Below are 26573 nucleotides of genomic sequence, written 5' to 3'. Positions count from 1 at the left end.
GAACTGAAAATTTTTGTGGCCTCTGGTGAACCGTAAGAAATGTCTTTGGGCAGGCAGGATGGGTATATGGAAATAGACATTCTGCAAGTCCAACGCTACCATCCAGTATCCTGGGTCCAGGGCAGATAGAACCTGAGCCAAAGTGAAGATTTTGAACTTTGCCTTCAAGAGGAAGAGATTGAGGAATCGAAGGTCCAGGATAGGGTGCCAAAAACAACCACAACCTACTTCTGGCATAGACACCCTCTCTATGGCTCATTTGGCCAAGAGCAGTAACCTCCTTGCAGAAAAGTGCCAGGTGATCCTCTGTCATCCAATTGTAGGATGGTGGCATCGATGGAGGGGTAGTCTCAAAATGGGGGGGGGGGGTAGTTTAGTCTCTTCGGACTATTTTCAAAACCCACCTGTCCGACGTGATGGACTGCCGGTGTAGCAGGGGATAATTGATGGTAAATCCTGTCTCTGACTGGTCCCTGGTGGGGAAGTGTCAGACTAGGAGGGTTTGGAGGCCGCTGTAGTGGGAGTGGACCAGCTAAACCGCTGGCTCCCTGATCCACAAGGGCACTGGATCCCACATCATCGACAACGCAAACTTTGGGCAGCAAGCACAGCACTATGGTTGGTCCTTCGGGACCAGTGGCAGCACCTGCGCAACTGTGTCCCCTAAAGTATGGGTGTAACACCCAGAAGGCATGCAGTGTTCAAGGTCTGTAAAACCAGGCTGGAGGAAGAAAACATCTTCCAAAGCTGATCCAGCCTCTTGGATTCCCTATCCAGGGGGGCAGAAGGGAACGAGGTTGGTGACATGGAGACTTGGATAACCAAGCTCTCAGGGGGTCGGGTGTTGCATATGGAACATTGGGTCATTTGGAGCGGCTCTATGGCGGCAGACAGCAGTCCTGTTTACAGGAGCCCCTGTGCTGGGTTTGGACCATGTACCTAGCAGGATATCAGTTAGGGCTTTATTAAAGGGCAAAGGGGGATCAGAAGTGGAAGACCCAGACTGAAGCACCTCTGTCAGGAGGTTAGTCCTAATTGCCACTGAAGACATCTTGAGGCCCAGGACCTCGGCCGCTCTTCTCACCACCACTGAGTAGGACACTTCCTCCTCTATAGCCATAGTAGGGGGGAGAAAGCATTCCAGTGTCAGGGGAAGTGTCCAAACCACTGGTCTCCCCCAGGTCCATCCGCCAGTTCATGGGATCTTCCAGCTGGTATTCCAAAGGGTCCAGCGACCCCTCCCAATCCTCACTGTACTTCAACTGAAGAGAATGAGGATCAGTATCTGAACTAGGGAGAAAGGTATCCTTCGAAGTCTGAATCGACATCCGGCTCTGTGTCAGGCAAAGAGGATGGGGTTGACACTAACCGTGGGCACAGGTGGCGTCAACGTCAGAACCGTCGTCGGGGAAGGTTGAGGAGGTACGATTGACACTGGTTTGGATCCATGGGTGCCCCCAAGAACCGAGGCCTAAGCCACTGCCGCGGAACCAAAGGAGGCCCCTGCCAACCCCACCGGGCCCAAAGGTGTTCCAGCGGAGTCAGACTGCCCAGACATGAGAAGCATGGCCTCATAAAACTCATGGACTTGGGCAGGTGCGCTCTGGCTCCCAGAAACTCAGGAAGGTGCGTACCCTACCCAGACGCAGGCTCTGAGGATGGAACAATGAGGGTCCTTTTCCCTCATCTTATTGGCCGACTGACGTGGTGAAGTCAAAGAATACTTGTTCTTCTTCGACTTCTTTTTGTTCCTCGACTTACCTGACCGTCCCGAGGACTATGAGTGGGATGATGAAGAAAGGGGCTCCGCGAACGCTCCCGGGAACTTCTTCTCGATAGAGAGCAACATGAAGCTGAGCATCAGGCTTCAATGAGCTTTAGGGACTGCTTCTTTAAAGCTTTCGGATTCATGGCCCGGTAACCAGGGCATGACTTCGGGTCGTACTATCGCTTCGCACACCACAAGTACAGGAGGGACACCACACTGATGATGAACTCAGAGCTAACTGACTCCACCTGATGGTGCACAGGGGTACTGCTCGAGAAAAATCTCCAGATCCAGGCTGCTGCCTGGGGAAATTATAAGGTAAGGAATCTGCAACTAGATGGGTCTATCAGATGCTTTGTCCACTTGACTTGAGTTTCCACTGTAGAACCCCGCATATGCTAAAGTGCATTTGTCACCAGCAGGATGCAGGAGGCCATGAGTTCCAACAGCCTCAAAGTACGTCTCACCAAAACCACGACAGAGGTTGAAATATCTTGGACTCCCCACTCAGGAGGGTAAGCTTGATACTGCACTGTGTCCAGAACATCTTGAATGAAAGGGAGTGTTGGAGAGGGAGTAAGGTGTGACTTTGGCACGTTTATAGTGAATCCCAGTCAGTGAAAGAGGGTTGCCGTAATCTGGAGGTGGGAGATAACAGCCTGGGGCTAGCCTGCCTTCAACAGCCAGTTGTCAAGCTAGAGGAAGTCGGACACCCCTGATCTCCACGGATAAGCTGCAACCCCGCCATCACCTTGGCGAACACCCAAGGGTCAAAAGGAAGCACAGCAAACTGAAAATGCTTGAGGCTGTCTGTGAATCTCAGGTAACGTCTGTGGTCAGGTAGGACAGGAATATGAAACTATGCGCCCTGCAAGTCCAACACTACCATCCAGTCTCTTGGGTCCAGTGCAAACAAAACCTGGGCCAAGGTGAGCATTTCAAATTTCTCCTTCTTCAGAAAGCAGTTGTGGGGCCAGAGGTCTACGATAGGATGAAAGCCTCCGTCCTTCTTCGGCACCATTAAGTAGCAGGAATAGCAACCACAACCTACTTCTGGCATCGAGACCCTCTCTAAGGCATCGTTGCCCAAGACAGGCACAACTTCCTTGTGGAGAAGCAAAAGACGATCCTCATTCAGCCTGTCTTGAGCTGGTGGCATGGGGGAAGGAGTAGTCAGGAAGTGGAGTGAGTAGCCCTTTTGGGCCAACTGCAAAACCCACTTGTCAGACATTAGAGACTGCCAGTGGGGCAGGTGATACCATGATGGTATAAGGGCAAATTAGGAAGGTTTTTAGGCTGAATATGTTGGAGGGATGGCAGACTGACCCCACCCCTGGCTGCCTGATCCATGTGGCTTCTGGATACAACACCCTCAGCCACACAGTGGCTGGGGAGCATGTGCTGCACGGTGGCCGGGCAGGAATTGTTGCAGTTGGTAGTCCATTCTGTAGCCATGAATGTGGTGAAAAGTGGACTGGCGAAGACACAGGCCTAAGAATTGGGCTGTAACACGACTTTCCTTAAACCTCTCGAGAGCAGAGTCCGCTTTGACTCCGAAGAGACGTTAGCCATCAAAGGCCATGTCAATCAAAGAAGATGTGATATCCCTTGTAAAGTCAGTAGCACGTAGCCAGGTGTGGTGCCTAGGGGCCACTGTGTATGAAAGCCCTCTGCCTAGTGAGTCGCCGCATTGAGTCTGCATCAAATTGGGGACTTTGCTGCGTCTCTCTTGTCTGCTACTGCCTGGGACCGTAGGCAGCAATTGTACAACCGTATCCCACAGAGTGTGGACGTAGTGGCCCAAAAGGCATGTGCTGTTCACAGACCCTTGTGCCAGGCTGGCAGAACAAAACATGTTTTCCCCAAGTGTCACCAGCCTCTTGGATTCCCTATCCAGAAAAGCGGCAGGCAACACACCAGGGTTGACCAGTGAGGTGGAAGCCTGGACCACCAAACTCTCAGGGGCGGGGTGCTGCATGAGGAAACTTTGGTCCCCTGGAGTGGTGCAGAGGTGACGGATAATATTCCTGTTTACAGGAGCCCCTGTGTTGGGTTTGGACCAGGTAACCAAAAGGACATCTGTGAGGGCTTCATTAAAAGGTAGGAGTGATTCTGATGTGGAGACTCCAGGCTGAAGCACATTAGTCTTGACCGTCACTGAGGGCAATCAAAGGTCGAGGACCTCTGCAGCCCTTCACACCATTATCGCAAAAGACAATTCCTCGTCCGTAGCCACAGTAAGGGGAGGAAGCATGCCAACAACTGGGGAAATACCCAGATCACTGGCTTCAACCAGTTCTTCATACCAGTCCATATTTGGTCATAAGGCTGGACTTCTTAAATTCCAGTGAATCCTCCCATTTGTCCCAGAGACCAAGGGAATAGGATTCAGGCTCTGATCTGGGAGGCAAGGCTTCCGACTGCACCTGATATGGCATTGAGTGACACCCCCCTAGCTCCGTATCGGAGTTGGGGATCAAAATTGGGATGTTGCTGCCAGTGGGCGCTGGGAGCATCAGTGCCAGAGAGAATATTGAGGCAGCATAATTGCCTTTGGTCCGGATCCAGAAGTGGATCCTTGGGGCCCCACTGGCACTGGGGCCGGTTTCACTGGCATGGAACCAGTAGAGGCCCCTGCCGACCCCGTCAGGCCTAAAGGCACCCCAAAGGGGTCGTGCCCCCTAAATATAGCACACACTATGTTATAAAATTCTTTAGTTGGGTGGGGGTTGCTCCAGCTCCTGAGCACTCGTGGAAGCAAGGAGTCAGTCCAGGCCGAACCCTAGAGCGAGGACCAGAATGTGGATGCTCCCACGTCTCGTCAGCCTACAGAAACGGAGAAATCGAAGTACGCTTTGACTTCTTATTGTGTTTTGAATAGGACGAGGTCCTCAAACTCTGTAACTGCTCCCGGAACCTTCCTCTAGTTCAGGAAATTGACCAGCGCAGAGTCACATGATGGGCCGCCATGAGCTTCAGGGTGCCCTCCCTCAAAGTCTTCAGGATCATCACGGCAGTTGAAACATGACTTTGCGTCTGTCTTGCTCGAGGCACCACAGCCAAACAAGGTGCAAGTCCGTCACTGACATCGGCTGGTGACAGGCGCCACACGGCTTGACCTTTCAAGATGACATCCTGTCAAAAAAGGCTCCATCAAAAAGGACTGAAGGTGTAGCTCTTCCTGACTGTTTTGTAAGCACAATCCGTGAAGGAAAAATCAAATGAAATGTGTGATAACAGACTCCCCATTTCAGATACAAAACAGTTCCTAATGCATTGCACAAAATGCAAAGGTACACATCTAAGCCACCAGAAAAAACATAACACTAAAATGCTACTGTTGGATGAGCCTAGATGTGTTTAACAATGCCTTAACCCAGTAGTGGAATAAGGCTGACCTGTAGCCCCTTTCCATAGGTATGGAGTATGAATTGAATACAATATGTTTGCCAAACGGTGCAAGCATCATTACAAACCAAACCTAATACTGGTGTAAGCGTCATTAAATGTGAAACCTAAAAACATAGATATATTCTCATTCTTTTTTTAAATTCATAGTATATTCAATATTGCAATATTAAAGGCAGAGTCGAGGCCACTCCTACTGGCTTTGCCAATTCTTGTTTTGTTATAGACTTTGTTCAACATTGCTCATCTCCTAGTTTACCTGTATAATGGTACAAGGACCAGCTCGCTCTTCCAAGAAGGGAGCAAGACCCAAAGGCAAAACCTCTGCACATGTTAACCTCAGACAATCCATTCAAATGTAGTTTTGAAATTCATAAAAGCATGCAAAATCATTCAGTCCCTGCACACATTCTTATATAGATTAGCACTGTCAGGGACACAATTTTCTGATAGACTCTATTTTGTCTACAGCCCAATAGAAACCACAGAAGAAGACCTTTACTCTGAGCCCAATCCTGTAAATCTTCCAGTAGCAAACAGACCTACCACTTAGCCTTCACAACAAGAAGGACTATGAGCTGGTAACTGGCAGGATCATTTTTTGGCCCCTTCTTGCACAAAAAACGATTATGAAGCTCTTCCATGATAAGGAAGAATAGCAAAAACTTAGCATCATTGTAGAGCACTTGCAAATTTGGGCCCTGAATATAGAATGACTAGATTTACAGGCAGACGAATGAGCTTTGACACTACGTGACGCTCTGCTTCTTTTTATCCTTTCAATGGCATTCTCTATACTAACCCATGTTGGAAGTTAAATGTGAATAGATAGCACTGGCACAACTCCTGGCTCCAAACCAACTTGTGATATGAGGTGTTATGAGTGTTCGGATTACCCTTTAACATCTCTATAGGGTACATATCATAAGGTTACTCTTGATTAAAGTTTTTAAGTTTCTTTATGTTAGTGACTGAGCATTCCAGATCACTAACATAAATAAACTGTACATTATGGGTCCAGGTCACATTATTTATCCTCTCTTTCTTAAATTAACCTTCTTCCAAGTACCTCACAGCGGCCCAATGTTTTCAAGAGTCTTAATATCGACCAGTCACTCCTAGTAGGACAACGCTATAAAACTCCTTTTGGTCTCTCAACTTGAGCACTTTATTTAGTCTTGACCTCCTGTAAAAGAATTCTAAGTCTCTGATTATCAGGGTGGATCTGTGTTTTCTGAAAGCTTTGGTCAGTGACTTTTTTTTAAATGTCATTAGTTCCAGTTTAAGGCAGCTTGTGCCCCGATCTCGCAGGTAAGGCTTTATGATGCAGTTACTTTGCGTAATAAGGAGCAAATGACTCACATCCACTGTCCGTCACCACTTTTTGGTCCATGATTTATAAAATGTAATGGCAAATTAAAAGCATACCAGTTTACTAAATTAAGTCAAATAGCTAGACTCCATTCTAGTCTCCTGAATTGCTGCAGGGCAACAGGGTTACTTGCAGGTAGGTCGCTCCCCGCTCTGCCTTCCTCACCCACTCCTTTTTTCCGTGCGCTCTAGCTTCTTCCCCGCCGCTGCGTCCCTGCGGCCCCTCCCGCCTCCCCTCTCGTTCTCTCACCGTTCCCTGTTCACTTTTCCCGCAGCTGCGTCGCTGCGGCCACTCCCGCCTCCCCCCTCGTTCTCTCACCGTTCTCTGTTCACTTTTCCCACCGCTGCGTCCCTGCAGCCCCTCCCGCCTCCCCCCTCGTTCTCCCACCGTTCCCTGTTCACTTTTCCCGACGCTCCGTCCCCTGCGGCCCCACCCCCCAGCCCTCTCATAGGACTAACCCTCCCGCCTCCCAGCTGCCACTCCCACCCTCCCCTCCTCTTATGCAGCCGCGGCGCGGCCGCGCAGAGGGTGCGCCGAAAGCACGCCAAAGGCAAGCCCGTCTGCGCCCGTCCGTGCCTGGACCGCGTGCAGCGCCCCCCACCCCCGGTACGCAAGACCCCTGCGCCTCCAGACACCGCTACACGACCGGCCAACTGAACGCCCTCAGCCCCGGCCGCACCACAGCATGCTCCACGGACCCTTTGCATGCCGCAGCTGCAAATTCACGTGCGACAGAACAAGGAAACCTACAAAGACCGGAACAAACCACCTCCACTGCATACTCCTCAACACCCGCTCCGCACGCAAGCATGCCATCGAGCTCTGGGACCTGCTCGACTCCACCACCCCAGACGTAGCCTTCCTGAACGAAACCTGGTGGAACGACTCCTCGGCACCCAACATCGCAATAGCCATCCCGGACGGCTACAAGATCATCCGTAGGGACCACAACAACGGAATCGGAGGAGGCATAGCCATCGCCCACAAATCCTCCCTCAAGGTCGACACCCACACTGACGACTCTCTCAAAACCGCCGAAAACCAACACTTCCGCATCCACACCGACCCCAACACCACTCCCAGAGAAACGCTCATCTACAGACCCCCCGGACCACGAGCGCCATTCAGCGAATCCCTCGCCGACCTCACCAGCACCCACACACTCACCTCAACGGATTACATCCTCCTCTGGGACCTAAATTTCCACCTGGAGAACAACAACAACACCAACTCCACTACTCTGATCGACAACCTCACCAACCACGGCCTCAGACAACTCGTCAACACACCAACCCACATCGCCGGCCACACGCTTGATCCCATCTTCTCCTCAAGCGCCCACGTCACCTTCAACCATACCACCGTACTCCACTGGACCGACCACCACTGCACCTACAAGAAACGTACCGAGCACCATCGCACCCAACAACCACCCCGCCGATGCTGGAGCAAAGTTACAGAAGACCAGCTTACCAACGCCCTTGGCCAGAACCCACCCCGACTCCACCGACCCAGACACCATCAGACAAGCCAAACGATCCCAATTCAAAAACCGCCTGGACAACAACGCACACGACAGCAAAGAGCTCTTCAGCATCGTGAAAGAACTCTCCAACCCCAGCACCAACATCAACGACATCCCTCCATCCCAAGAACTCTGCAACGCTCTGTCCACCTTCTTCCACCAGAAGATCACCGACATCCACAACAGTTTTGATGCCACTCCCACGCCAGACCCCACCCCCGAACACTCCACCTGTGCAAACCACCTGACCTCCTGGACCAACGTGAACGACACAGAGACACGCAAGATCATGAACTCCATCCACTCAGGATCTCCGTCAGACCTCTGCCCCCACCACGTATACAACAAAGCCGACACCACCATCGCCCCCCAACTACGGAAGGTCATCAACATCTCCTTCGAAACAGCGACTTTCCCTATAAAATGGAAACACGCTGAAATCCGCGCCCTCTTCAAGAAGCCCAAAGCAGACCCCAACGACCTCAAGAACTTCCGACCCATCTCCCTGCTCCCCTTTCCAGCAAAGGTGATTGAAAAAATCGTCAACTCACAACTAACCAGCCACCTCGAAGACAACGGCATCCTAGACCCCTCCCAGTCCGGCTTCAGATGAAACCACAGCACCGAAACCGCCCTCCTCGCCGCCACAGACGACATCAGATGCCAAATGGACAACAGCGAAACATCAGCTCTCATCCTCCCGGACCTATCTGCCGCCTTCAACACAGTCTGCCACTGCACCCTGGAATCATGCCTCCACGAAACCGGAATTCAAGGAAAAGCCCTCGACTGGATCGTCTCATTCCTCTCCGGCAGAACCCAGAGAGTCCGCCTCCCCCCCTTCCGCTCCGAAGCCACCAACATCATCTGCGGCGTCCCCCAAGGCTCATCCCTCAGCCCGACGCTGTTCAACATCTACATGGCCCCACTCGCACAAGTGGCCCGACAACACAACCTCAACATTCTCACCTACGCCGACGACACCCAGCTCATCCTCTCACTCACCAAAGATCCACGCACCACCAAAACCAACCTCCACGAGGGAATGAAATCCATCGCCGAATGGATGAGAAACAGCCGTCTTAAACTGAACTCGGACAAGACTGAGGTCCTCATCCTCAGACCCACCCCCTCCGCCTGGGAGGACTCCTGGTGGCCCATCGCACTAGGAACCCCACCGACACCGACCGACCACGCTCGCAACCTGTGCTTCATCCTCGACTCCTCCCACCCTTGTCTAAAAAGGTCAACGCAGTTTCATCCTCCTGCTACAACACACTCCGCATGCTCCGCAGAATCTACAAGTGGATCCCGAAAGAAACAAGAAGAACAGTGACACAGGCCCTCGTCAGCAGCAGACTGGATTATGGCAACGCACTCTACACAGGCATCCCAGCAAAAGACCTACTACGCCTCCAACGCATCCAAAACGCCTCCGCCCGACTGATCCTCAACGTACCCCGCCACAGCCACATCTCCCACCACCTGAGAAACCTTCATTAGCTCCCCGTGGACAAAAGGATCACTGCTTCTTACCCACGCTCACAAAGCGCTCCACGACACCGGACCAGCCTACCTAAACAACAGACTCAGCTTCTACACCCCCACCCGTCAGCTCCGCTCCTCTAACCTCGCCGTCGTCCACCGCATCCGAAGAAAGACCTCTGGCGACAGATCCTTCTCATACCTCGCCACCAAAACCTGGAACACCCTCCTCACCAACCTGCGACAGACTCAAGACCTACTCACCTTCCGAAGACTCCTCAAGACCTGGCTCTTCGACCAGTAACACCAGCTCCCCCCCACCACCTTGAAACATTCACGGGTACGTACTGCGCTTTATAAATCCAATGATTGATTGATTGATTACCAATTCTGCTGCTAAATTTTGAAATCAACCGACCCAGACTAAATGTAGCAATTTGTGACCCATGTTCAATTCAGGCCTTCTATTTTCACATCAACAAATTAACAAAAATGTGAGGCAACAAATGCACAAGCCAACACCACTTCAAATTCAAATGAATCGTGAGTGTTACTGATTGAACTGTCATTCCTAAACTATGCAGGGAGTCCAATATATGGAAATCCGAACATGTTTTTCTTTGAACCATGATTGACAGCATAGGGATGTTCCAATGTGAATCCTATGATGTCAACAAAGTGCCTTCTAAAGGGTTTGCTTATTGGTTTAAAGCACTCTGCGATTATGATCTTGAGATCTGCAAATCTGGATAACAAAACCATAGGGGTCTCGGACAAGTTACTGGCTAGATGGTGCTTCTCTTTACATCCTCTGTAGATATATTAATTAAATCTTAATACTTTATGTAAATGGCATCTACCACCTGAAAATGTCACCGATAAGGGCAGAATACATGGTTGTCTTGACTTAATCTGGGACACCACCTGTGGGGCAGCCTTTTGACGACTACTTCATGGCTGGGCCAAAAACACTTTCGAAGCCTAGCTTGGCAATCGAATCCAAACTCTATGTTTCCTGGCACAAACAATATAATTGTCAATTAGAAAATCTATAGCTTCATCATCCTGCTGATGATGTGCTTCCTGCCAACTACATTCCAAGACTAAATTTTAAAGGTAGAATGTGAAAGCTTAGCAACCTTGCAATTATTTCCAAACAGATCTTTTTAAAAATGCTTACTTACTACATTTAGGTCATTTGTGCAAGAAGCATCATGATTATTTAAACACCCTGCAACCTTTGTCCACCTTGAGTCTTTAATTGAAAGGCACTCTTTTGCTTTTCACAACGGAGACACGTCCCCAATAGTGGAGGTCCAGCTAGGATCAATGTGGCTAACTGAATTGTTTGGGTCTAAGGCTTTTACCAGAATACTACTTCTGGAAACTGCAAGCAGGCACCTTGAAGGCGAGTACAGCAGGCTCAGGTAAAGTGATGGGATTGCAAAAATACCTCTGTCCCCTAATTGCTTTCTGAAATCAAATAATACTTTGTCAGCGAGCTCTTTCCATACCCGTTATGTTGGTGTTTTCTAGGGGCTCACTTGGTTTTGAGCCAAAGCTAATACTTATTATTACTGAGCTCTGTACCATAAACTGTAGCAAAAGGCTTCTCAGAAGTTGCACGATGTTTCCACCTTTAACAATCTCATGGGAGTCTTTTGAGTCATGTCAGTTAATTACCTAGATATTCTCCCCTTTGTTGCACTGCCCAGAGTCGTCTCTCCCTTTTAGATTAAATTTAAAGCCTTTTGGACTTCGAGGATGTGACACCGAATTGGGGGGGAAGTGCCCGAGCCCTTAATCAGTTAGGGAAGAGTTTGTGCAGAAGTGGCCTTGAAACACCCAAGGATAACGAGGCACTATGCCTGTTGTGTATTTGACTATAATCATCTACCAGCCCTAATTTGGGACCTCAAGTAGGTACTTGCTCCAAAAACGACACACGCAAAGCTTACTGGATAAGCTGTGTTCTTCGCAAGTCGCTTTATATGGAGGTAAAAGTCAAATTGAAGCAAATTTCTCTCACATTAAGAGTTTTCACAGGCTGGCCATTTGAATATTATCCAGTTGTGCAATATCAGAAGCTACACTAAAGGCATGAGATTTAGATAGATTTGAATTACTAGTACATAGTCCGCTCAGTTCCCTCTTTTCATCAGTCCACATACCACCAGGCTTTATATTTATTTCCTGTTCTTCTCTTTGATGAACAAAGAATACAGTGAGAAAGGTGTAGACGGTAGGCAATCAATAAACTACTATTCTAGCTTGAGGTTTTGTTGGGAGAATCTTGAAAATAAAGATTAGATGGTAAGAAGCTAGACAGAAAGAAGTCTGACATCTCAGGAGAATACGAATCCTTATCATATACGGTTGCTATTTGAAGTGTTCAATAAAAGCTTTGAGTAAAAGGTACACTGGGGTGAATTCCATAGGATAATACTTTCTGGTCTCCTTCACTCTAGGACATTTCTCTTTAGGATGTATTGTTACGGTGCACTTCTCTTTTGACATGTTCCCATTGGGATACTCTTCAGGAATCATCTCTTCCTTTGTTCTCTTCTGTCTTTTCCTTCCCAGATCTCTGTGTCTTCCTGCTTATGTGTAGTAAGAGGCTAAGAAAGCTGCTGAATTACTGCTTGCGGATGCATCATGTACTGATTAGGCTACATGAGGTGTGTCTGGAAAAGTGTCCACTTGCCCTCAGGGTAGTCATTCAGTCTCCATTTTAGGAAAAGGCATACATTTCTGAGCTGACACTTTAAAGGGAGACGATCCTCATTCTTGGTGGAACACTCTTGGCTTGTGGCGAGCAGGCACTCAAAGTAGAGGCCTAGAAAGGCGCAGACCTAACAATAGGCAAAGACCTAACAATAAAAATTATGTTGGACATAAAACCCTAGGAAAATCTGTGACATTGACTCGTGAGATGTGTTGCCTTGAAACAGAGTAGCAACACTGGCTGTCATTAATTATCTGAGGGATGCTAAGGGGTCCTTGAACTCAAACCAGCCCAGGGCACGGGAGGATGACTCATGCCAACAAGTCCATTGAGTGGGGATGGACTCTGGACATTTTATTTTGTGGATCCTGCTCAGTTTTCCAAGCATGTCCTTAAGGGTGCTTCCCTCCCTGTCTATTGGCATCTCCTGCTGGATGCTGCACTCTAAGGTGTGGGAATCAGGGAGACTAACCCCATAGACATTTTGGCTGTCCTCCCAGGGTTTCTTCCCATCAGAGAGGGGATTTCATTCAGAAAGAGCTTGCATGGAGGCCAGTGAAGAGAAGGTAACTGGAGAAAGGTCATGACCAAAACGAGTAAAAAAGTCAAGACTCTTTACTTAGAAAACAAGATGAAAAACAAGCTTGATGCAAAAAAGTCTATCAAAAAACAAAACAGACCATAGAAGTTTTCAGCAAAAATAAAGTCTCCGACAGGCAGTAAATGTTCGGGGATACACAGTCAATGAGCTGAAAAATAAAACTGCCTGACTGACCCTGCTGTACATTATGGCAGAGTGCAGCTTCATGTGGTCGAGGCACTTCTGAATCTCGCAACAGGAAAAGTATAGAAGCTTAATTTCTTGTGTTCTTCCTTTTAAATTTGATTTCAAAAGCTGGAATCGGTTCAATCTGCTTTCCTTAAAACCATAACAAAATGCGCAAACCAAATGCTGCTGCGGATGACATGTTTTCCCTCATGCTATGTTGAGGGAACATAGGAGCAACTGAACTGAACAATTCTAGTAAGAAGTACTGCCTACTGCCCTGAAACGTCAGGAACAATATGCAATTGTGTGCTCTTTGAATGCAAACAGTCCTCAACAGGCTTCAACTCTCAGAACACAGCTACCAGTCAAAAGGAGGGCAGAGTGGGGTAAAAACTCAAATTCATTTACCACTTCCATGTGGCACATTATATACAATTACAGAAGGGTACATGGGAGTAAAGGGGATGTTTTTTATCAAACAGTTGTGGGCGACATCAAGCAGACGAGTGCAAAGCTTGAGTTGTCCGTGATGTCTATTAGACCCCAATGTTGAAAGGCACCGTCTTTAGTTACTTCATCTGCAATTTCATGTTATGCATGCCCACATCCCATTTAATCTCTCCTTGTTCTCATCAGCTGAGCAGTAGTAGTGAAGTCAAGTGTGTAGGGGGGGGGGGCTATACACAACAACTCTGCCTCAGACCATGCCCACCCCTACACCTGTTGACCTACCAATGATCATCCCACACCCAACCCATCCAAATTTTAAAAGTACATACCTCTCATCATGCCACTCTTCCACACCGCCCTGAATAATTTCCAGTCCTACCCAATATTATAACAACTATAACAGGGTTCCTGCCATTCATCCCACCCTGTGCATCCATTACAATCCTCTACCACCACCAAATGTTATTAAAAATGTTGATTTCCCATCCTAACCCATTCCCTTTCTTTGCGGACTGCCTCCCCCTCCACCAATCTAAATATATTACAAAAAACACCTGGCTTCCTGACACCTGCCCTCGCCACTCTCTGTCCCATGACTCCTCAGAAGAGCTATAATCTTTGCTCTCCATGGCAAAGAATTGGTGCAGTGCTACAGGCTATTTACGGTCATGCCAACACAGCTTTAAAATCACTGTGAGAAAGGGTCTACAGCAGGCTTCTCAAACCAGTAGCTTGTGAGGTACTGTTAGCTCTCCAACTACCTGGAAGTAGCTCTCCTGTGTGCAGGCTCACGTACTAAATTTGAAGCTTTTGCTTGGTTGAATATATGGAAACCAAAATTAAAAAGTGTGTTTTTGAGACAAAAATGTGTGTATTTTTGTAACTCATAAGCTGATATTTAGAGACAAATGGCTGGGTTCTCCAAATATGTTTAAAGCTGAAATTTGAGTGAAAAATCATGTAGCTTTTGGGAGAATTATTACTAACAGTTTTACCTTGATGCTCTGGCTTTGCTACTATGGCTTTTATGTATTAGCCATGTAAAGGCATTTCAAATTGACAAAGCCGTTTTTACATCACTGCTGGCAACCGTCCTAATGCATGGAGGTGATCACTGCTGGTAATTTCGCATAGGGTGGCAACTAAGGTAATTCTGTCTGTTGTGGTCACTGCTGCAAAACTATTAATAGTAGCTCACGATGATTTTCATTGAACAAAAGTAGATCTTACCACATGGAGACTACTGGTCTACAGAAACCCACCCACTGACAGGGCAATTTTACTTTTGGCCAGGGCAAAGCGGTACCCATTTTCGTTCACATACCTCAAATCTGTAGAGACCGAAAGACAGGAGAACGTGGAGAAGACTGCAGCCACTACTTCCCACCATAGCTGAGTGACTGGAGATTAGGGCAAGGCTATGGAACACAAGCAAAGCGAGAGCTTTCTCTTTTGACCTATGACCTATCAAAGGTAGGATCAACTCTTGTTATCCATTGTTGCTACATCATAGAAGTAAATGAGCAGATTCAAAATCAGATAGTCACATTAATAGCTCTGAAAGCCATTCATCACAAATATGTCTAGGCTGAGTTACAACGTTTATTTAAAAGTTATGAAACGTGCCTTCATTCTAAAATATTCGATCACACAGTGAATGTAAAATGTCATCTTGTAATAAAGCACATTCAAGACATACAAAATGCAAACAAACCTCACTCCTCTAAGTACATCATTACGAGTTGACCAGGTTTATGGTGACGAAATACCAAAACTAGAATTAACGATTTGGCTAGTATCTACCCATCAAAATCTGGATTTGGGAGTATTTGCCCCCAGACCAGTAATTGATGAATTATTTTTCTTCTACTGGGGTTCCAGTTTTGGAGTCAAATCCAGTCAGACTTATTGCTTGCTATGAACAGCTGGCAAATTTGAGTGTGGGCTGCGGCATTGTGAGTGCAAGAAGTGAGGTCAAGAGGGTGTCAGAAGGCAGAACACATCTTTCAGTGGCAGCTCCCTCCATGGTGTTGGAATAACTGGGGTGCCTGTGCCCCCACAGCTCACAACCAAAGACACATGCCATACCACACAAGATGACCTGCTGCACTGCACCATGTAATGTGGAGCCTGGTGTTCTCACACCTATTAACTTTGGGTGTTGAAAAATACAGCCCTCTTATAATCAAGTACATCAATATCACCCATCCCGGTGACAGTGCATCTTTGGGGAATAAGAAGGTAAAGGAAAAGGTTTGCACTAACAGCACTGACAAGTGAGGTATCTTATGTATTTTAACAACATATACTGGATGTGGTGACCTGTCATGAGCATTTTAAAAGTTGGACTGGGCAACCACAAGACTGTATCATACCTAGCCAGAGTCCTTCAGGTGGAAGTTGCCAAAGAACTATGTATTGTGTGGCCACAGCTGGCAAGGGAGTGTCAGTGCATTTAGAACACACATGGCTATGGTAATTTGATGTTGTGGTTCTAAGTGACTCAGAATAAAAATGAAATGGTTTAATTGTGAAGTGATGGTGTTCCACAAGAATACCAGATAAAGTCTGGTCACCATGATGGAAAGAGAGCTTCTGAAACCCATAGAGCAATAGTAATTCAGCATGGAGGCTACTTGAGATTTTCTCTCTCGTTCCTGGTGGCAAAACATCACTGGAACATTTTCTTTCAGAAAGATGAAATAGCTTGCTCACAAGATCAGGTTAAGATTTTGGTCACGTGAAATCACTCACAATACTGCCTAAGCAGCAATGTCTGTCATTTTAAGCAAATATAGGCAGGTATTCAACATGCAAAGTTGTGTACCTCCACTTTCAAATCACAGCAAGTGAAATCCTTTTACACAGTTCTTCAAGTATGATAAAGACTCTGTGGAAGGCCAGCCAAACTGCCAGCCAAACTTCCAGCCACTAGTTTGGTTGATCATCTGGTCGGTGTACAGTGTTTCTGCTTAAAGTCAAGGTGAAAATGGTCTCAAAGGTCAACAAGGCCTCACAGGGCCAGTTTAAAATAAAATATATAGTGTCTGTTGGGGTCAGCAACACCAGCTACAATGAAATGGTGCACCACAGAGTATTGATGGGGAAAAAATTGCGTATAAGTGCATCTTTCAGATGGTACCATTCAGTCTCTAGGGAACAATTACACCATCATTTTCTCAATGTTGTTGATTCTAAGGTTATGGCAGACATTCTGCAATACTACCAGATAGTTGGTACTTGTTGTGTGAAGGCGTGGATATGGGGAGTCGGTAACGTGCATTCTGGAAGGTGGTCCACTTTGGACAAAAACCATCTCCAACAAAGTCACATGTTCTAGAGCTGAGCAACCTGTATCAAAAATATGTAAAGCACCTACTGAGGAAAACAAGAGGCAAGTTTGCTGTGCACAAAAACCTGCCAGGTCAGCCAGAAATTATGAATGAGGTGAAGCATGGTAGCGAGCGATTGAATCAGGAAATTTGTATCCTGGGTTTTCTTTCCCAGGTCCTTGGCAAAATTAAATAAAAAATAATATATATATATATATATATATATATATATATATATATATATATATATATATATATATATACACACACACACACACAAACACACATACAATACACACACACACACAAACATATAGACATATACACACACATTTTAAAATGGGTTCCCGGGTCACACACATAAATATGTTCCACTGATTATATCAATAAACAAAAAAAATCCAGAGAGAGTGTAAATATGGAGAAAGTTAGGCTTTTTAGGCTAGCTTGTGTTCATTGCAATTTTTTTTATAGAGAGAAAAGGAGAGGAAAAGTGAAGTGACACTGATGGAGCAAATGTGAGTGCTGTAGGGGATATGGACTGGAAGGAATCTGAGATACAATTATAAGTCCATGAAATGGAATTACAATCAAGAGTGAAGAAAAAGTTACTAAGCTGCAATAACGATCTTTCTCGTGCATCTGCTATCCACCTGCAGATTCCTCACCTGCATAACAACCCTAGTTGTCAGACTACATCAGTAAAGTCCTCACTTTGCCGGTAGGGGGTGCAGGCTTCATAACACCAGAAGTGTTGTAAGATAACTTCAACAAAGCCATATAGTGCCCGCCTGATCTCAACAACGTCTGTTTCCATCCATTTTACCCAATCCTTCGAGGTTAGTGGACAGTCCGACATCAACAGATTACTGCAGTACAAAAACATAAACAAGATCTTGTTAACTTTCCCTGTGACACGTGCATCAAACAGGGAGGCGGATAAGTCTCTGAGAAACCTGTAGGTAGACAAAGTACCCACCTGAAAGATAGTTACAGGAAAGTACCTTTTCCTCTGATGGATACATCACTTGTGGAACAGATTTCACAGCAATACTCTATCCTTGTAGGCGGGTTGATGGATGATAAAACAAGGAAATCCTGCATAACTGATTTGGCAAAGTGGCCTTCCCTATGCACCTTGGAATCTAGGCAGTAATGCTTGTTGAAGGTGTGTAGCAAAAACCAACAATGCTGCCTTGCAGAGCTCATGACAGGAATGCCTTTGGCAGGATCAGAAATGATGGATTTAGCACTGGTGGAATGGGCTCTGATCCCTTCTGGAGGGTCCCTCTTGGCTAAAACTTAGCATAGCTTGATGCAGATAATAATCCATCTCAAAAGGGTTCTTTTCTATAAGGCTTTAACCTTTTATTGGCACCACAGTACACAACAAAAAGCTAGTCATCCAGACGTATGTCCTTGGTACGGTCCATGTAGTAGCTGACCGCCTGCCTAGGATCCAACCTAGGTAACATCTCCATATTGGAAAGGGGAGCGCCGAAGGGTGGTGGACTCATCTAGGTGGACGCGGTTCACCACGTTAGACAGGAAAGTGGCCCTGGTTCACAACATCAATTTACCATGGTAAAAGGGGGACAGAACAAAGTGTTTGTAACTCACTCACCCATCTTGATGAAGTTATAGCAATCAAAAATACAGTTTTGAGAGTCAACATCCATAATAGACAACTATGGAGAAGCTCAAATGCAGCCAACACAAGAAAAGTCAAAACCAAATTAAGGTCCCACTGAGTCACAACAAATGGGGTTGGGGGAATACACATTAGTCAAGCCTTTCAGAAAACACACAACAAATGGGGGATTAACAAAGGAATGGCTGATATGGCAGGCAGAGGAATGCTGAAAATGTAGCCAAATATCCCTTGACAGTGCCTATGGCACAACCCCTCTGGGCAATGGAAAGTGCACACTGCAGGATCTGTGACAGCCTGACCTGCAAGGGATCTACTGTATTGTCCATACACCAGCTAACAAACCGATTTGGTGGAGGGGCAAAGCCCTAACAAGAAAACATCAACCACTTCTGGTGGCAGATGAAGGGAACACAAATGTATCCATTCAATCTCCAAACATGTAGGTGGAGGTCTCAGAGATTGGGGAGGAGAAGTCCCCTACTCCCTCACCCCCGTCGCCAACTGGAAGTCTCAGTAGGGGACAGTTGGAGAAGTTCCACAAATCACATCATCCCCATCCAATCCGGAGAAATGAGAATGACTTGTGCCCGGTCTTGCTGAACTTCTTCAGAACCCGAGGAATCAAGAGTATGAGGGGCTAATAAATAATCCAGTTGAAAGTTCAACCGCAAATGAAAGGCGTCCTCCAAAGCTCCCTTCAACGGATACTGGAGGACGCAGAACTCATGGCACTGAGTACTTCTTACACGTCGAACAAGTCCTCCCAAAGAGGCCCCACTTGGTGAAGATGTTCTGCCACTCAAGGTAAGCAAGATAATGCTGAGTAAGGCTGTCGGCTCTGACATTCAGAGATCAAAGAGTCATATAATGGTGCGTCAGGTCGAAGAAGTGTGTAGTCGGTGTAAGTTCAGAGGGAGTGGTGCTGAATGGTGTCAGGGCCATAAGCATAAATATTTGGAAGCTGCATGAAACAGAGGAGCCCGAAAGAATGCCAGATAGCATTAATGCTTTGGCAAAAATAGAATACATAGGGGGTCATTCCAACCTTGGCGGGCGGCTACTGCCGCCCGCCAGGCGGAAACCGCCATGCGGCCAAACTTCCGCGGCCCCCATTCTGACATTCCCGCTGGGCCGGCGGGCGTTAACCAAGTTAGCGCCCGCCGGCCCAGCGGGAATGAGGGCCGCAACACAGGAGCCGGCTCCGAATGGAGCCGACGGTGTTGCGGCCGTGCGACGGGTGCAGTTGCGGCCGTGCGACGGGTGCAGTTGCACGCGTCGCGCTTGACCGGGGCCCTGTTAGGGGGCCCCTGCACTGCCCATGCCACTGGCATGGGCAGTGCAGGGGGCCCCCAGGGGCCCCAGGACACCCCTTACCGCCAGCCTCTTCCTGGCGGTGAAAACCGCCAGAAATAGGCTGGCAGTACGGGGGTCAGAATCCCCAGGGCAGCACTGCTTGCAGCGCTGCCCTGGTGGATTCTCCCAGCTGGGGCAAAAAACGGCGGAAAACCGCCGGCCCCGGCGGGGTGACGGCGGCTTTACCGCCGCGGTCAGAATGGCATTTGAAGCACCGCAAGCCTGTTGGCGGTGCTTCCGTCATTCGTGACCAGAATGACCCCCATAGTATCTAATAAAAAAAAGTGATGGATCCGAGCCTGCAGTCAGAAACTTGGGGAGCAAAGGCCTAGGTACCTGGGACCTGGAATGAAGGATTGTGGCACCAAGGTCGATTGAGGTCGCTCCAGAGCCAGGTCCAGTGGAATGGCCAGAGCAGGGTCTGCTCTGGTCATTAAAACATCTTTACTTCCCGCTCTTTTATGACCCAGGGTGCATATTGGAACAGGATATGCAGGTCCAGGAGTCATGGTCCAAACCTAGGGGCAAGATGCAGATCGATTGGGGACCATGGACATCCATCCCTCCCAATCCCTAAATGGTTTACACTCATTCTTTAGGGGCAGACATGTTTCTCCACAGATTAATTTGCTTTACGTGAGGAAACTGCACAGAGACAGCGTAGCTCTGTATCTGCATCGAAGGTGAAGAAAAAAAGACAACTAATGTTGTTTCATGATGGAGGGCGTGTATGGCTTTGGATACATCACCTGATGCTACTTTTGGTGTTGTTAAGAATCTAGCCTCCCCTACTAGTGACACACTGGTTTCCAGATATAGTCCGATGCCTGGGGGTGTTCTACAAGTGAGGAATCTGCAGGTAGAAGTATCTATCTGAATGGCACTTATTAGAGTGGTACATGATAATTTGCCAGTTATTAGAATTCCCTCATCTGCTTTTTCCACTGTAGGACGGGCAAGTAAGGTAACCATGGCCCCTGTAAAAAGGTACATTATAGTGAACTCACTTATTGCAGATGTATTTAATAGTGAGAGTTCATAGGCAGTCCCCAAGGTATACAGACAAAGTCAGATCAGGGCATGGAGCATGGTAGGGGACCCAGAACAATTCAAATGCTATCAGGGACCTGATTTGGAAGCAAGGCTGGGAATTTTGGGAGAGAGGGAAGAATCAGTTAACAGTTGGACGGGAATGGAAACAGAGGACCATGGAGGCAAGAGATGATTTACAGTTGTGCCCTCTGGAGTAGGGAGAAGGGACACCAAGAAATATGAGAAATATGAGACAGATGGAGAGGGGAATAGACACAATCTGAAAGCTGTGGGTCACAGATTAAAAGCAATAATATGGTAGAGAATATTTCCTACCTTCAATTACTGCATAGGGAACACACTTCCCTGGCGCTGCCTGCAGAATTCTGTGCAAGTCTTGATCTAGTGAAAGTATTTGAGCTTCCTGAAAGATAATGCATGAAGAAACAGAAGATTTTTAAGAGTTAGTTTGTGAAATTACATTACCAGCCTAAGGTGCTCGGATAAATGACAGAGGAAGTGCACTACAAGATGTCAATCACCCTAAGAAACCAATCAGTAAAATTAGGCAGTCAGAAGCAGAACAGGAGCAGCACCATTAATGTATTATGACGAGGCCCAACAACTTGTACCTTTCATTATTTATTTCTTCATTATATTACCCTACTCTGGTAAGGGAGGTGTAGTGCAAATCTCTTATGGCGTGAAATGCTGGACATTGGGGCGGGTTCTTCAACAAGATAGGAATTATTATACGATAAATGGCTTTGAGAGGGACTTCCGATGGGTGAGGTGTAGACCATAAATCACCAGATGGTGGTGAACATACAGGGGCATACTCACAACGGTAAATTTACGTATGTAGGTTTACAGAAGTGTAAACTTATTCCTTCCCCTAGTAAGAAACCTACCTTTTTGTTTTACATTTTAGTGAGTAGTATTAAGTATTACATTAAATTACCAAAAATAAAATTAATATAACATACATATATTTTTATATATATATATATATTATATATATATACACACACACACACACACACACATCATATACATATATACACACACACACACACACATTATATTATATATATATATATATTTATACACACACACACACACACATTATATTATATATATATATATATTTATACACACACACACACACAATTTAAAAATGGAAATACATTTACTTACTATTATGTGCTAAGGGTTTTTATTTTAGATTCCGGACTTTATCATTTTTTCTATGGGGTGTGCTGCAGAACCCGTGTGTGTTGCTATACTTATTCCAAGGCTGGGCTATATTTACTACTATTGTGGATCGGTTCTGGTGGCTGTAGTACCTTTAGAAGTGCAGCTTGTGAATAGTTTGCACGACACTCCCTAAACCCCTCCATAACCTTGCTAATCTTCTCCCATTTCATAGTAACTATTTCAAATTTTTTCAGCCACCATCCTAGGTATCTCCTATGCAGAGGTATTTGCACACATTGTAAATACCTCTGCAAAGAAAGATAGGACAGACAGGACAAAAGTCTCCACATGAAGGTATGTGATTAGCATTTTGTAGCACAAGTTGTACTATTGTAGTACTACTAAGTATACTGCAAAGTGCAGTATCTGATTAGGCCCCTATATGTCCAACCAGAAATTAAGAGAGGGAATAAGGAAAATTATACTCATAACAGAATGCCAGAGCACCACTGCTATCTCAGATGACAAAGAAAAGGAACCCATGTCCATCACGTGACAGAGGTGGGGAAATGGTTGAGGGATGAACTCATCCAATGATGACGGCAAAGTAAACTACTCTAGGGCATGGGAAAGGACAGTGATAACTTATTGTGTGGGATGGGAGGACCAGGCGAGTCCTAATTACATTTGAAAATATGGATAAGTGTAGTAGGAGTGGTACATAGGAGAGGTGAGTGGTACAGCGTGCCAGGAGAAGATAAAAGAAGGTTGGAGTGAAGAAACCTGCACCTGCACTTTGGGATGTAAGAAGAGAAGATCTGCAGTGGGAAAACCAAACTGCTTCAAAGACCGGATGAGCAGTATTACAACTCACTTTTGGGCTACTCTGAAACTTGGAAAGACTTGTCAGGGAACAGGGATTGGAAAGCACTGCCATGTAATGTGGGTGGGGTGGTTAAAAAGCTTGGATATGTAACCAAATACGTTGAAGGAGTACAGCAACACAATAGGATGAATCTAGAAACCTGTTATATCACAAGATAAAAGAAAAATAACACAGTCATAGTGTGAATAAAAATAACTGAACTTGAAGCAGAAATGGAGTTTAAAGGCAAAGAAAAACACATTCAAAATTCACCTCACTGAGGCAAGTTGTGTCTAATGAATAAGATAAGCATTATAGCAAAGAAATTGTATTCTGTGCACACCTCTTACCTTAAGCATCTGAACAGCCTTTGACTTCTGCCTGTAGATGGCATAAAAAAATGCTGTTATTGCAGAACTGGAGCCCAATAAGAGAGCCAGGATGAGTGAAGTCCGTCCTCCATTCTCCATATTTCATTTCAGACCTGAGGTAAAAATGAAAACCTATTTGGAAGATTCCTTGAAAGGTGCAAAAAAAGGATTATTTGAATCTGCAGGTTATGCTGGAGTTCAAAATGCATCCTCACAAGCTAACAATGATGTTAAAGTGTAGATATATAGTCTCTGAGATGATCACCATTGGAGCAGAGAAATCCTTCACAAATTTCAGCCAATTAATTATTCATTAAATGCTGGTGAATGAAATTGGAGTTGTGAAGATTTCCACCCATTTCAAGAGTAGCTGATCCAGATGCACTGAATTCAAAACTCGGGGAAATGTTTTAGGTGACAGGGACAAAGATGATCCTTATAATCACCAATACAACTCACCTTCTTTTGCAGCAAGAGATTTAAAAAAAAAGAAAGAAAAAAAAAAACACAAATTTCAAGACGGATTACAAATCTGTGAAAAAATATTATTAGAATTAATTAATTTTGATATAGAGTAATTTATTTATTCATTTTACTTTATTTAATTACAGAGTACATCCAGAAGTGGGGTGGTGGCTTTCAAGCGCTGTGTACAGCATGAGTGACTGACTAGACAGAGTGGGGAAGAATCTTAGAATTATATATATATTTTTTTAAATACATCGTAGCAATGAAACAAACATGAAGGTAGTAGTGATGTTGCACACCGCAAAGGACCTGTACATCAATCCTTCATGAGTTTCTGCACAATCTCATCTGGTTCCGATCGCCTCCAGAACCAATCTTAGACAAAGGAATCACCAATGAGTATTTATATGCTTTCAGTCAGCAATTCCATGGGAGAGCTAATTTAACTTGTCATACTATAACTCCACTCATAGGAATTCATCCAAAGCGAGGTAGAAGCCACAAGAAAGATTGGTTTCTAAATATACTTTATTTCCATGCTGATCATCAAACCATCCACAGAAAGTCCCGGTCAATGTGTTTCGTCCATTAACCGTGGACTTCCTCAGGGCTAACTGTGTTTCATCCAAACATTGATGTTCAATTAACACTGGTGTAGTATCTCACAGCATTGTTGCACCATTGTTAGAATGATAGGATGAAAAACATTAGCTAGACACCCTATCTGATTGCATGGACCGCATCAAAGAGCGCGCTGATGCGCACAGAGACCGTATTGACCACCCTGAATAGCGAACGTCTGATGTAGAGGTCACAGCGAAACAGCACAGTGAAAAAATACTCCATATGGAAAAAATCCAAGTTATCATCAGGGCCAAAAATGAAGACCTGTAGGCAAGGTCACGCAAAAATAACCTCCACCTACTTGGCTTAGCAGAAACCATGACCATGGGACCTATAGAGGAATACGAGAAGACCAGGTTGAAGCAACTGTTTGGGGCGACCTCCTTCATGTCTATGTTTTCAGTGGAGAGAGCGCACCAATTACTGGGCCCACACGCCCCACTGCAAGCATCGTTCCAAACCCACTGTTGCACAGCTTTTCAATTACAAAAATCAAGGCACAGTGCTCCAGCTTGCAAGGGTGGGTAGGATATGTTGATACCTTCTGGCTGGTTTGAGCCGCTGGAGTGGGGAAGGAGGGGAGTACACAGATGCACCACACATTGCTACGGCATGCAACAGAGACATGATATGTGGCTTTCGACTGCCAAATGGACATAACTGCAACCCGAGCGGATGACCTCAACCCGCAGACATCTCAGTCAGTTCCTCAGTAGCATGAAAGGAATTCCGTTTATAACCTGGAACTGAATAACACGTGTATAATATGCTATATCTCAGAGTTCCTGCAACAACACAATAATAGATGGAACGCTTATCCACTAAACACATCTGCAAGCACACATGCAACATCTGCTACATGCGCAATGGATAGAGCACAGATACACATTGTCATACTCCAAGATTGCGCGCGGCGTGGCAATTTTCATCCGAAAAAGGCCTCCTCGTTCATCCACTGGCGGTATTCGCCTACCCAGAAGGGAGATGCATCTTACTACATGTGCTGCTACACGCACATTCCATTCTGCTTATATGCAATGACGACCCAACATAGACAGTCCCTTCTTTTTTCTCACGGTATGGAAACAAGTGGAGGCCTATGACACATACATAGTGCTATAGGGTAGGAATTTAAACTTTATTTTATATCCAACACTGGACAGATCAGGGGAGGGTCATAGACACGACACTAGAGTTGGCAATTAGCTCAGGGACACTGACAGAGAGACAATTAATCAATATTTGGAGAGTTAGGGCCACAACTGTCAGAGAGGGCCCTAGGCAACCAACGCAAGATCGGTGTGGTCAAGAGTGGACTACCGGGCACTTACGGAGAACGCAGGGCTGTGGACAACTAGCATGCAACACCTTCAAAGAACTTACTCTGATCATGCCCTGGTTCTGTTGGAGCTAGCTGTGCAATGGGAATCATGGGTGTTTACATGGAAGCTCCCATGCAGAGCCATGAGACTACATATTTCGGGTAGAGATTAGGCAGGAGATGAAACTCTTCTTTGACATAAATGACCAGTCAGTCGACAGCCCCAGAGAACTATGGAAGGCCCACAATGTGGGGATATGTGTATATCCAAACAGGCTGGGGTCCTCAAGAACATAAGATCCCACCTACATAGGCTAGAATGCAAACTAAAAATACAGGAGGAGCAACTAGGTAGTAATGGTGCCTCTGTGCAGCTTGCGGAAGCACCTTCCACACTTAATGAGTTCCAAGAGGCAGCCAGAGCTCACTCAATCACCGGGATAGAGAAGTTAGATCTGGTCTGTGAAGGGAAGGATGACAGACCTGCAAAACCCTGCCAAATCTAATACAAAACAGTCATCACAGCTGGGTCATCAACTATATAACTATGGCAGTGGTTACTACGTTTAGAATGCCTCTGAGATCCTGGCAGCGTTCAGCGAGTACTATCAGGAGCTGTACGGCTCTACAGGTTCCCTATCCCTGCAAGAGCTAGTTATTTTTCCACAACAGCACTGCCCTGGCTGGGGTCCGGGCACAGACAATATTTGGATCAACCTATCATTGTATCACTATATGCTGATGCTGTCACACTTTATGTCAAAGACCCAGCAGTCAATGTGGCTCCCCTAATACAGGAATTCATTCATTTTTCTTACCTTTCAGGGAACACAATCATTTAGGCCAAGTCACTT

General features: G+C 46.1%; 1 protein-coding gene across 2 annotated transcripts in view; it reads right to left on the bottom strand.

Moving 5' to 3' along the window:
* Nucleotides 1-26573, bottom strand: part of MUL1 (mitochondrial E3 ubiquitin protein ligase 1) — a 123228-nt gene that overhangs the window by 59777 nt on the left and 36878 nt on the right. For both annotated transcript variants that reach the window (XM_069240277.1, XM_069240278.1), the window contains 2 exons: nucleotides 23286-23419; nucleotides 21210-21297 (listed from right to left, as the gene is read on the bottom strand). In XM_069240277.1, the coding sequence (XP_069096378.1) occupies nucleotides 21210-21297; nucleotides 23286-23405 (208 nt within the window). In that variant the 5' untranslated portion in view covers nucleotides 23406-23419. The remainder of the gene's footprint in view (nucleotides 1-21209; nucleotides 21298-23285; nucleotides 23420-26573) is intronic.

The sequence above is a fragment of the Pleurodeles waltl genome, chromosome 6 (assembly GCF_031143425.1).
Source record: "Pleurodeles waltl isolate 20211129_DDA chromosome 6, aPleWal1.hap1.20221129, whole genome shotgun sequence".
Lineage (NCBI taxonomy): Eukaryota > Metazoa > Chordata > Amphibia > Caudata > Salamandridae > Pleurodeles > Pleurodeles waltl.
This window is presented reverse-complemented; position numbering and strand designations above follow the sequence as displayed.